Here is a 12454-nt window from a genome sequence, read left to right as displayed (position 1 = left end):
TCCATGAAGAAACAGCGTGCGGGGACATCTGAACAGGAGGCAGAGAGTGAGAAAGGCCCCTTTCAACCCTGACTCTGCTGGGTAACACCAGGCCAGTCACAGCCAGGCCCTGGGCTGTTTAAAGCCCTCTGCCCCAGCTTTCATTTTCTTCCAACTAATTTATCGAAAGCCTTTTAAATACTAGAAATATCCATGCTTATTTTAAAACCCTCTGATGAGGCTGCCTGGGTGGCTTAGCCAGTTGAGCATCCAATTCTTGATTTTGGCTCAGGTCATGATCCCAGGGTTGTGGGATCAAGCCCTGTGCTGGGCTCTGCATCAGGATCTGTGCTGAGTGTGGAGCCTACTTAAGATTCTCTCTCTCTCTCTCTCTCTCTCTCTCTCTCTCTCTCTGCCCCTCTCCCCTGCTCATGGGCACGTGCACTCTCTAAAAAAAAAAAAAAAAAAAAAAAATTTTAAGTTTGTTTAAAAATAAATAAATAAAATCCTCTGATGAGACCACTCACCACTTTCTCATTTGTCTAGCATTTAACTTCCCTCATGTGTTTACTCTGAAGCTACATTTGAGGGGAGGGGACTGTTGAAAATCATTCTCTTTAATGAAAATCTAAGCAAAATATGGGATCAGGACTCCCACTATTTATCTGTAAATATTACCTCTCCTGCTGAGGGCCTGTTTGGGCTTTTTTTTTTTTTTTTTTTTTTTTGATCCAAAAGTTACTAGAAGAAAAATGTTAATTCACTGTCCTCTAGATACAGGAACTATAATATAGATATTCTTTTTTTTTTTTTTAATAATTTTTTTTTAATTTTTTTTTTCAACGTTTATTTATTTTTGGGACAGAGAGAGACAGAGCATGAACGGGGGAGGGGCAGAGAGAGAGGGAGACACAGAATCAGAAGCAGGCTCCAGGCTCCGAGCCATCAGCCCAGAGCCCGACGTGGGGCTCGAACTCACGGACCGCGAGATCATGACCTGGCTGAAGTCGGACGCTCAACCGACTGCGCCACCCAGGCGCCCCTAATATAGATATTCTTTATGAGCAAGCGCTGTGATCTTGAGGAAATGTTTCCATCTTATTGCACTGAAGTTTTCCGGTCTGTACAATGGGGAGGGTAAAAGCACCTACTTCACAGAACCGTGCGAAGAGGAAAACAGGCAAAGTTCACAGACCAGCGTGTGCAAACACTTGGTTAACGCAAACTAGTGCCGTGTTGATGAATCCAGGACTACAAGCAAATAGTCTACTTTATACATTTTTAATGTTTACTTATTTTTTTTTTTTTAATTTTTTTTCAACGTTTATTTATTTTTGGGACAGAGAGAGACAGAGCATGAACGGGGGAGGGGCAGAGAGAGAGGGAGACACAGAATCGGAAACAGGCTCCAGGCTCTGAGCCATCAGCCCAGAGCCCGACGTGGGGCTCGAACTCCCGGACCGCGAGATCGTGACCTGGCTGAAGTCGGACGCTTAACTGACTGCGCCACCCAGGAGCCCCAATGTTTACTTATTTTTGAGAGAGAGAGAGAGAGAGACAGAGCATGAGCATGCGAAGAGCAGAGAGAGAGACACACAGAATCTGAAGCAGGCTCCAGGCTGCCAGTTGTCAGCACAGAGGCTGACACGGGGCTCGAACTCGGAACAGCTAGATCGTGACCTGAGCCGAATTCGGACTCTTAACCTGCTAAGCCAACCAGGCGTCCCAGGACTACAAGCAAACAGTAATGTGTATAATGTAACCACTGCTTCTCTAACTTGTGAGCTCATTTTTATTTTTTTTTTAACGTTTATTTATTTTTGAGACAGAGAGAGACAGAGCATGAATGGGGGAGGGTCAGAGAGAGGGAGACACAGAATCTGAAACAGGCTCCAGGCTCTGAGCTGTCAGCACAGAGCCTGACACGGGGCTCGAACTCACGGACCGTGAAATCATGACCTGAGCCGAAGTCGGCCACTTAACCGACTGAGCTACCCAGGCACCCCTTGTGAGCTCATTTTTAGACTCCCCCATAAAATCCTGATGCTATACTTCAATAAACCTGGGCAGGGGAAACTAGACAAACCAATAAATAATTAAAGATCCTGGTGCCCGGGGCCACATCCCAGACCTATCACCTCAGAATCTCAGGGGGTGGGGAGAGGGGGTGGTATTTTTTAAAGTCTTCCAGATGATTCCAAATGTGCAAACACTTTTAGGAGCCGATGATGTAAACTACAGAGACAAGGAATACACAGGTGTTAAGTGCCTAGAAAGCACTTAATTTTAGAGCTGACTTTTTTTTTTAATGTTTATTTATTTTGAGGGGGAGGGGCAGAGAGCGAGAGAGGGAAAGAGAATCCCAAGCAGGCTCCCCACTGTCAGTGCAGAGCCTGATGCAGGGCTCGATCTCTCAAACCATGAGATCATGACCTGAGTTGAAATCAAGAGTCCTAGCTGACTTTTTCAGTTGGGTTTCAAAGAAAAAGTGGTACCAGAGACAGCAGATGGGAATAAATCACGTAGGTCCTAAAGCAGCTTTCCTGAACTCAAGTGGAGAACAAAGAATTAACGAAAAAGATGTAGTGAGGATGTGGAGAAAGGGGAACCTTCCTACACCGTTGGTAGGAATGCAAACTGGTATAGCCACTCTGGACAACAATACAGAGGTTCCTCAAACATTAAAAATAGGACTACCCCATGGTCCAGTAATCACACCACTGGGTATTCATCCAAAAAATACAAAAACACTAAATTGAAGGGATACACGTATATAATGGAATATTCAGCCATAAAAAAGAATGAAAGCTTGCCATTTGCAACAACTTTGATGGATCCAGAAAGTATAATGCTAAGTGAATAAGTCAGAGAAGGACAAATACCATATGATTCACTCATATATGGAATTTAAGAAACAAAACAAGCAAATGAAAAAAAAGAGAGACAGAAAAACTAAGAAACAGACTCTTAACTGTAGAGAATCGATGGTCACCAGAGAGGAGGTGGGCGGGGGGAGACGGGGATGAAGGAGGGCACCTGTTGGGATGAACACTGGGTGATGTAAGGAAGTGTTGAATCACTGTATTGTACACCTGAAACTAATATAACAGTGTATGTTATACTGAAATTAAAATTAAAAACTTGGGGCGCCTGGGTGGCTCAGTCGGTTGGGCGGCCACGGCTCAGGTCACGATCTCGTGGTCCGTGGGTTCGAGCCCCGCGTCGGGCTCTGTGCTGACAGCTCAGAGCCTGGAGCCTGCTTTGGTTTCTGTGTCTCCCTCTCTCTCAGACCCTCTCCCGTTCATGCTCTGTCTCTCCCTGTCTCAAAAATAAATAAACGTTAAAAAAAAATAATAAAATTAAAAACTTAATAAAAAATATGTTGTGTGAACTAGACATGCAGGATTAAAATATATCTATTTAAATAAAGAAAACAGAAGGTTCTCGACCTGTTACTTTTAAGAAGACCTAATATCTACGGGGCAGGGCGCTGGGTGGCTCAGTCGGTTAAGCGCCAGATTTCGGCTCAGGTCACGATCTCACGGTTCGTGGGTTCAAGCCCCATGTCAGGCTCTGTGCTGACAGCTCAGAGCCTGGAGCCTGCTTTGGTTTCTGTGTCTCCCTCTCTCTCTGCTCCTGTCCCACTTGCGCTCACGCTCTCTCTCTCAAAAATAAGTAACCATTAAAAAAAAAAAAAGGCCTAATATTTAAAATCAAAGTCTGAAAGACAACAATCTCTCTGTGCAGCAGGAATTGAACTACCTGGACAGAGCCAGCCATGTACTCAGCGAGCACAGGGAGATACGCCCAAACAAACAGGAAACACAAATCGCCCTGAAGTAAAAACTGATCCTGTAAGTTCTGTGCAAGGTCTAGCACAATGGGGCGCACGTCCTACAAAAACACAGCAGCAGTTTCCGCAGGAGAGCAGGGCCAGGTCTGACTCACCGGCAGCTTATCCCCTTGTCGGCATCACAATCCACACCTTCACAAGTTCAGGCGGCCCAGCGGGTGAGCAGCCCCCTGCTCCACTGTCACTTGGACAACAAAAGGAAGAAAGGTCTCATCCTAAGGATTAGACCCACGGTAAGACTGACTTCAGCAAAAGGGTAGGTGACAATAAAGGAAACCTTGTTTGGGTGTTTTTTTTAAGATTTTATTTTTAAGTAATCTCTTCACTCAGTGTGGGGCTCACAACCCCAAGATCAAAGGTCGCATGCTCTACCGACTGAGCCAGCCAGGTGCCCCTTGGGCACCCTAGTTCACAAAATAAGCTAGGGTAAGTCCTCATCCTAGGGACAGTTGGTTGATGTTACGTTTGCCTGCCCGGAGCATTTTCAGATACCTGTTGAATACCTTGCTGCCCAAAGACTGAGATGCTGGGTGGGTTTCTATATTGTAGGAATGAAAGTCCCCGCTGTGGCCACTGTAACAGGAAGCTGAGCTAGAGACCGGGGCTCTGGGTGACCAGTTGCCCTGTTAACTTCTTCTCTAAACTATAAACCAGGCAGAACTTCAAAGCTGCATTTATAAAAGAATGCTAACGGGCAACAGGCTAAAATAAATGAAAATTGACAGGCAGGCTCATTTTGGAATTCTTAACTGGCTTTTTTATCCCGGGTTTTCCAGGCCCCCTCCTTAGCCTGTTGGCAAAAGGAAGTGTTAGTATTTGTATGCTTTGTTTAAATATTTTAACTGCAGCGCATTCCACAGTTAGACGACATTTTCTTGTGACAGGTGGACTCAAGGCTTAGAACTCCACTGACAAAAAAAAAAAAAAACCAATCCTTTCCCAAAAAAGTGCAATTGATAAAAACTGTCATTCTTTGTTGCTATAGATATTGATCTTTGTGGACCTTCAACCTGTAACATGCGTGTATGCAAATAGCTTCCAAACAAGAAAAACTATTCAACGTGAAGTCCCACAAAAGTCGATGATAACGTGTGCCATAGCTTGAAGAAAAGGACTAATAATCTCGACGAAGCCAAAACACAGACCGAAAACAAAACAAAACAAAAACATGCTGTGCACATCAAGAGCTGTTTAAGAAAGAACAACCTTCGGGAAGAAATAAGGTACGTAACAAACTCGCTACAGCTGACTCGGAGGTACGAATTAGCAAAAGTTCCGACCACCAGCAGTCCCCGGCGTGACAGCGACACCCTCAGTTCCTAGAGACCAAGGGAGTTGACGCAGGGCACTTGGGGGCCCCTCGCGCCGGGGACTCCCCACTCGCCACGCCCCTGTCCCCCGCGGGGCCGCGGGCGCTGCTCCGCGCCAGGCCCGGACGGGCTCGAGGACCCCGCTCCCGGAGAGCTGACGCCGCAGCCCGGCACAAAGGGGTGCGGGACCCACAGGTGTCCCTGAGGAGCGCCGCCTGGGTGTGTCGCCACCTGCGGTCCCCCGTCCCGGCCCACCCTCTGCAGGAATCCCGCTTACCCGGCTCGGCGCCGTATCCCTGCGCTCCCCAGCGCGCTCGGGAGCGAGCCGACAGCCTGGTCCAGAGAAGGCGCGGCAGAGCGGAGAGACCAGAGCCCTCCTACGGGGCCGCAAGGCGGCCATCGCCCGCGTCCCCCGGCGGCCGCGGCGCACGGCAGAGTCGCGCCGGCGCGAGCGGCTGCGTTACGGCACGGTCGCAAAGCCGGCGGGAGGGAGCGGCGCGGCCGACGGTGCGCTTTCCCAGCGTGGCACCGGCCGCGGGGTGGACCCGGCGGGGGCGCAGGGCGCCGGCGGCCGCTCTTGGGCCGCGGCAGTTCCGGGCTGTTGTGCCAGGCGATAGCGGCCGGCGCGGCCCGGGCGCGGCGCGGCGCCGGAGGACGTTTTCCCAGGGCGGGGGCTGTTCGGCCCCGGGGCGGGGCCGCGGGCCGGCGACCGCGGGAGCGGCGGAGTCGCTGGGCGTCGGCGGCGGAGTGCGCGATGGCGCGGGCTGCACAGGTGAGCGCGGCGCGGCGGCGGCTGGCGGGCCCGTGGGCGACCCCGGCCCCGGCGCGACCCCGGCTCCGGCCCGGCCGGCCGGGCCTCGGCGCCGCGCCGTCCTCGCGTCCGACGCGGGCCGGCCCGCTCGCCTCCCTCCCGGGGCCTCCTCCCGCCCGGGGGCTCGGCGGCCCCGGCCCAGAGCGGCCGCCCCCTCCCCGCGCTGGCCATTGTGAGGTCAGGGCCGGCGGGCGCGTTGGGGGCCCGGGCGAGACGCCCGGAGCGGCCGCTGCGGCCAGTAGCTGCCGCGCCACCGCCGGCCCCTTCACCGGCCGCCCGGTTCAGACCTAGCCGGCTGGGGTGAGAGGGATGCAGCCAGGGGCTCAGCTCCGGTGCCGCACCCCGTAAAGGGCTGACCTTCCACCTCGCCATCTCACCTCGGGAAGCCAAGAGCAAACCAGCTTAGACTCTTCTGGGTAAAGTGCTGGCAGAGAAGGGCGAGGGGGGCGGAGAGGAAGAAGCCGGGCAGCCGGCCCTTCGTGGGGCTCCAGAGGCATGTTCCTGGCCGGGACACCCACCGGGGGTCGGTTTCGATTGATGACCCACTCTCCCATTGAGCCGTGACGGAGACCCGAGAGCTTGGGGGGGAAATGCGTTAAGCCATTCTCGACTCCTGATGGGAGGCTAATGAACGAATTGCTCCTAGCTGTCACATGTTTGGGGGAGGGGGTGGCGAACGTGACCGGGGCTGGGGAGGTACTAGCCCTCCAAAGCCCAGCGTGCTGCTTTTAACACGGTACCAGTCACCTGTCCCTCTCCGGGCAATTTTCTACTTCTGCAGGGAAGGTTTGCGAGGTGCTAGAAGGGTGCGGGGAGAAACGGGGTAACTTTGTACACGTGCGTGAAGGGTGGCGAGGAACGGTAGAAGTGGGGACTTTTGGTGGCGATTGGGATGCAGTGGCATTTGTTTTATTTAATTACCTTTTTCTGGAAACTAAGCATAGCTCTTTGGTCAGGTGGGTGCTTAGATGGCACTGTTCCCACGTGAAGGTAAAAAGATAAGAGGCCACCGTTTTACATCCCCCAAAGGTGCCTGCTGTTGCCGTCAGCCAGGTTCCAACGTTAATACCTAAGATACTTGTGCTGTTTCTAAGCTGATAGTTGATTTCATTCTGTTGGTATAAAGACATAGGCTGCTCTCTGACAGTTGAGGAAACTCGAAATTCACAGGCACAGAGCTCCAACTCTGTCCACACTGCAGTAAGCCGTTGTTCTTAATCTCTGCTGTGTAGGTGATTTTCAGGAAGGTGGATTAGTCACTCTTTCTGCACTTGAGTATGATTGTTGTTTGGATCACAGCAGTGACGGGCCCTTTTTTTTTTTTTCCCAATGCTTATTTTTGAGAGAGATTATGCACAATAGGGGGAGGGGCAGGGAGAGAGGGAGACCCAGAATCCGAAGCGGGCTCAGGCTCTGAGCTGTCAGCACAGAGCCTGACGCGGGGCTCGAACCCACGAACCATGAGCTCATGGCCTGAACCGAAGTTCGGACACTCAACTGACTGAGCCATGCAGGGGCCCCGGGCCCTTATTTCTTAAATGTATTTTTTTTAATGAGAATCTCAGCATAAATATACAGTCACCATTCTGAAGAGGCTTTGTGTAATTTGTCATTCTTGTCATTCTTTAGTGCTTCTAAAACTGAACACAGCAAAAGTATGGATATGGGAAATCAACATCCATCCATCAGTAGGCTGCAGGAAATCCAAAAGGAAGTGAAAAGTATAGAACAGCAAGTAATTGGCTTCAGTGGTCTGTCAGATGACAAGAATTACAAGAAACTGGAGAGGATTTTAACAAAACAGCTTTTCGAAATAGACTCTGTAGATACTGAGGGAAAAGGAGACATTCAGCAAGCGAGGAAGAGGGCAGCACAAGAGACAGAGCGTCTTCTCAAAGAGTTAGAGCAGAATGCAAACCACCCACACCGGATCGAGATACAGACCGTTTTTCAAGAAGCCCAGTCCCTGGTGAAAGAGAAGATTGTGCCCTTTTACAGTGGGGGCAACTGTGTAACCGATGAATTTGAAGAAGGCATCCAAGACATCATTCTGAGGCTGACACACGTCAAGACCGGGGGGAAGATCTCCCTGCGCAAAGCAAGGTATCACACTTTAACCAAAATCTGTGCGGTGCAAGAGATTATCGAAGACTGCACGAGAAGGCAGCCTTCCCTGCCGCTCTCCGAGGACGCGCATCCTTCGGTTGCCAAAATTAACTCTGTGATGTGTGAGGTGAACAAGGCCAGGGGCACTCTGATTGCACTGCTGATGGGAGTGAACAATAATGAGACCTGCAGGCACTTATCTTGTGTGCTCTCGGGGCTGATCGCGGATCTGGACGCTCTGGATGTGTGCGGGCGGACGGAGATCCGAAATTACCGCCGGGAGGTAGTGGAAGATATCAACCAGTTACTGAAATATTTGGATTTAGAAGAGGAAGCAGATAGCACCTACGCATTTGACCTGGGACAGAATCATTCCATCTTAAAGATAGAAAAGGTCCTCAAGAGAATGAGAGAAATAAAAAACGAGTTCCTTCGAGCACAGAATCCTCCTGAGTTGTACCTGAGCTCCAAAACAGAATTGCAGGGGCTGATCGGACAGCTGGACGAGGTAAGTCTGGAGAAGAACCCTTGCATCCGGGAGGCTCGGAGAAGAGCGGTGATCGAGGTGCAGACCCTCATCACTTACATCGACTTGAAGGAGGCCCTGGAGAAGAGGAGGTCCTTCGCTTCCGAGGAGCACCCGTCCCATAAAGCGGTCTGGGACATCCTGGGAAACTTGTCCGAGATCCAGGGAGAGGTTCTTTCATTTGATGGGAACCGAACGGACAAGAACTACATCCGGCTGGAAGAGCTGCTCACCAAGCAGCTGCTCGCCCTGGACGCCGTGGACCCTCAAGGGGAAGAGCAGTGCAAAGCCGCCAGGAAGCAGGCGGTGAAGCTCGCCCAGAACATCCTCAGCTATCTCGACCTGAAATCCGACGAATGGGAGTACTAACGTACCACAGGCCTCACGGTGGCGAGTTCTGCTCTGCACTTTATATATCCTTCCGTGTGTTTAGAGAGAGCTTTCGGTTCGTGGAGCCGAAATGGAATTTATACGTGCATATTTCAATCTCGCTATTTATGATTTAAGCAAATTCTATTCGGTATCTCTGCTGCTTTTGATGTTGCAAAACGAATATGATTACAGCACATTAACTTTTCCATTTGGATCATTATTTGTATGTTGTGTGGTTTTTGGCGTTTTTTTTCATCAGAAAGTGGAATTGGGCAGCTCTTGTGATCTCTAAGTGGGTTGTGCAGGCATTAAAATGCAGACATTTCAGGATCTACATGTAGGCAGAACCTCATACGATACTAGAACAATTATGAGAAGGGGGAAGATTTTTGGTTAAGTGGAAGTAACGTCCAAACACAAAAGCAATGCGGTGATGTGTTTTATTATGCTGAGTAGAGCAGAAGGCTTTCTTTTCCCCCTTAATTTCTAAGGCCTGATTGGTCCAACCCAAGTTAATAGGGTGGGGGTTTTTCTGTTTGTTTTCAGATTTTCTGTTTTTCTCATAAGCGTTTTTTTGTTTGAAAAATGGTGTCTGTGTTTTCCCCCATACTCTGCACTTAGAGGGGAAAATCTTATTTTTGTGTGCAGTGTAAGACAATTATGAAAGCTAGTAGCAAAGAAACCTTTGAGACTGCATCGAAGAAGGGATCAAACATCAAATTGCCTTCAAGTTGCCCTTGTTTGCACAACCTGAATCTATAATTTTCCGTAGTAATTAGTAAGGATGGGAACATTTAGGTAAGGTTAAGAGACCTTTAGAAAAAAAAGAAAGAGAAAAGGAAACACCCTTACGTGTAGCAGGGTGATGAAAACCGGAGATTAGTTACCAATGTCGGGCTGCTAACACTAAGCCAGCACGTCTGAACGTGGTGCGGCATGGGCTGCCTCTGTCGTTCGAGACCGTGTGATGGACAGACTCCCTGAACCCACCTGCTGCTATCATACAGCGTCTGAGAGCAGAACCCGCCGGGAGCTGCGTGGGACCAGATGTTTCCAGCTTGTCTGAGGAAGTTCGCTACTCACAGCATCCCACACCCTCGCACTCTGGGACGAAGCCGCAAAACAGCTCTGAGCACCTGCCGCACTCCTTAGCTCGTGTCCCTGGTTCCCGGGTGTTTCTCTAGTGCCCGCGAGAGCCAGTCAGGTCTGTCCACGCGGGACGTGTCTTTCCTCCTGCTGAAGGCATGCGTCTTTCTGTCAATGCTTTCTGAGGATTCGGTTTCATGGCTGCCAGTCTATGGGAACAAAAGAATTTCCCAAAGTTCTGAAGTGCCTCCATAACATGTCGGTCCCAGTATTATAACAGACAGACTACTCTTTTCTGTTCCCACTTTTCACAGAAGAATCCTGTTAGAGCACATCTTTTGGACCCTATAGTCTGTAATTTTCTCTCAGAGATACTAATTTGGTAACTGTGTAAGCAGCTAAGAGTAGGAGGGAAGGGAATAGCCCTAAATACCTAAAAATGATAAAAGTGTGGCCCTAACAGATTTTCACTTTGTCCCATAATGAAAAGCCCTTGATGTGTCTTTCCTGCTACAAGTGTTCTAGATGCAGTGGGCGGTGGGGTCAAAGGCACTGGCACATGTGCACAGGGCTTTCGCGTGTTGGGACCTTGAGCCCCTCCCTGTGCACACCCCGCCCCCGGCGCCTGCGGGTTCCCAGTGTAGGTCACTGGCAGCTCATTTTGGCCAAAGTCCTTTTAGGCCTGCTGTTCTGCACGCTAATTTTAGGGCCCTTTTAAATCTCGGAGCTTTTAAATTCGGTGCCGTCTCAGTCACCCCGCCGGAAGATCAGGGCTGACTCCGCCGCATTGGGCGTATCCTGCGCAAGGCTCTACTTCAATTTCAACGTCAGATTTGGAAGTCTGGCGTCAGCGTTTCCTTCGCAAGCATCCATTGTTCTTTGAAAAGGGACCTTCCGGTGCTGTTCATTTGAAACAAGGTTTGCCGTAGCTCTGGCGGCGCTGGCCCGTGTCGCTAAGCCCGGAGCACTGGTCCGAGGGCACCGATGTCTTGCGTGGAGCCATGCGGATTTCCCACGTGGGTTATTTTGGTCACGGAGGTGATCGGGTCAGCCTTGAGTGGGTGTTCAGGCACGACGTTTCCTGTCTCCCAGCCTGTTCCAGTTCCTTACGCCTGATTATTCTCCCTTAAGGAACCCTGGTGACGCGGGATTTACGCTTCCTGTCCCCCGCAGGGCGGTGTCTGTTAATGGGGCCTGCCGCATGTAACCATAAACTGGGCTCGTTACATTGTATTTTCATGACCTGACCTGAGGAGAACCTGTCCTGGAAGTGAATCCTACCCCTCAAAACGTTTGGCCTTGGGTCTGCATTAAACGGTATAGTCCATGTTCAAGCAAAAACTGGCTGGGAATGTTTGCTTTCGTTACCTCCCGCGCAGACAGCTTTGCCTTCAGGGCGGTCCTTACCCAAATTAGATTAAAGTCAACGACCTATGATGAAGAAGTTGTGAAAATAAAGGTAGGGAGTCTCCGCAGTACAGTGGGATGCTTTATTTTGCTACGACGACCGTCGCCTTGGCGTGTGGTGTATCTGTTACAAGGTACCGTGTGTGAGACGGGGAGGGGGGGCATCGCTTTTTCTCACGTTTTACTTTGCCAGTTTTTAACTGGTTTTTGAAAGTCTAAGCTTATCCTATACACACAGGTTATTTTTGAGCAAAGCTTTTCAGCTTCTATTTTTCTAAGAATAACCGAAGAACTATTTGCCATTGGTTTTGATGTACAATACAGATGTGTTACCCCAGCGTGTTGGTTCCTGTCCCCTCTCTATTCGTTGTGTGACTATTGTAACCGTATGTCTGAAATAATGCAGTATTTTGAGATATTAGTGTGCCCTTAATTATTAATGAAATAAAAATCTCCTAGCTTATCTTCGCAGTGGAGAAAGGATACGAGTCTGAGGTGTGAGTTCTGTTCTGATGTGTTCACCTTCACTGACGGCCTGCTTTGGGGAGGAAAAGGTCTTGCCCGAGCGGCCCAGGCGAGGGGAAGGTGGGCCCCGTAGGTCCGTTTGGTGGCAGTGGCCTAAGAAGGTGACAGCACTAAGCACAGGCCAGGGTCCTGTGGCAGGTGAAGGGGTACCTGTGTAAAAAGCCCCGGAAGCGTGGGCGCCGGAGAGCGGCTCCCCCGGGGCCGCGCGCAGGAGTTGACCTTCCCCTAGGAAAGGGGAGAGTCTGGGGAGCTCCTCCCCCCGGAGCAAAGGCTTGAGTTGAGGTACTGAAGCTCACCTCTTGCGGAGGGAGCTCGGAGTTCTGACCTGTCGGTCCTTCCGGGGCTCCCGAAATCGCGCCGTGGCCTCCGGGGCCCTCGGCCGCCTCCCCGCTCTGCCTCCCGCGAGCACAAGTCCCTGTCGCTCGGGGCAGCCTCCCCGCGTGTCCTCCGCCTGTTACAGGAAAGCGGCAGCTTGGTTT

At 50.7% G+C, this 12454-nt stretch overlaps 2 protein-coding genes across 5 annotated transcripts in view; one reads left to right on the top strand and one right to left on the bottom strand.

The window, feature by feature from the left end:
- LOC122467812 (cytochrome c oxidase assembly factor 8) overlaps positions 1-5742 on the bottom strand; it is a 29923-nt gene extending 24181 nt beyond the window's left edge. Inside the window, exon 1 of the mRNA XM_043554408.1 lies at positions 5420-5742. Coding sequence (XP_043410343.1) covers positions 5420-5542 — 123 coding nt within the window. The 5' untranslated portion in view covers positions 5543-5742. The remainder of the gene's footprint in view (positions 1-5419) is intronic.
- On the top strand, positions 3855-11933 carry BAG5 (BAG cochaperone 5). Of its 4 annotated transcripts, none has more exons than XM_043554401.1 (3): positions 3855-4065; positions 4818-5055; positions 7583-11933. In XM_043554401.1, the coding sequence occupies exon 3, from the start codon at positions 7611-7613 to the stop codon at positions 8952-8954; it is 1344 nt and encodes a 447-aa protein (XP_043410336.1). In that variant the 5' UTR covers positions 3855-4065; positions 4818-5055; positions 7583-7610; the 3' UTR covers positions 8955-11933. The 4 variants fall into 4 exon arrangements, with proteins under 4 accessions (XP_043410336.1, XP_043410337.1, XP_043410338.1 ...); XM_043554402.1 differs by having other exon boundaries at positions 3855-4088; XM_043554403.1 differs by lacking the exons at positions 3855-4065; positions 4818-5055 and adding an exon at positions 5834-5914.
- The last annotated feature ends 521 nt before the right edge of the window (positions 11934-12454 follow it).

This window comes from Prionailurus bengalensis, chromosome B3 (genome assembly GCF_016509475.1).
Source record: "Prionailurus bengalensis isolate Pbe53 chromosome B3, Fcat_Pben_1.1_paternal_pri, whole genome shotgun sequence".
Taxonomy (NCBI): Eukaryota; Metazoa; Chordata; class Mammalia; order Carnivora; family Felidae; genus Prionailurus; species Prionailurus bengalensis.
This window is presented reverse-complemented; position numbering and strand designations above follow the sequence as displayed.

Coding starts and splice junctions, on each gene's coding strand:
- BAG5 (XM_043554401.1), top strand. CDS start 7,611: ATGGATATGGGAAATCAACATCCATCCATCAGTAGGCTGCAGGAAATC.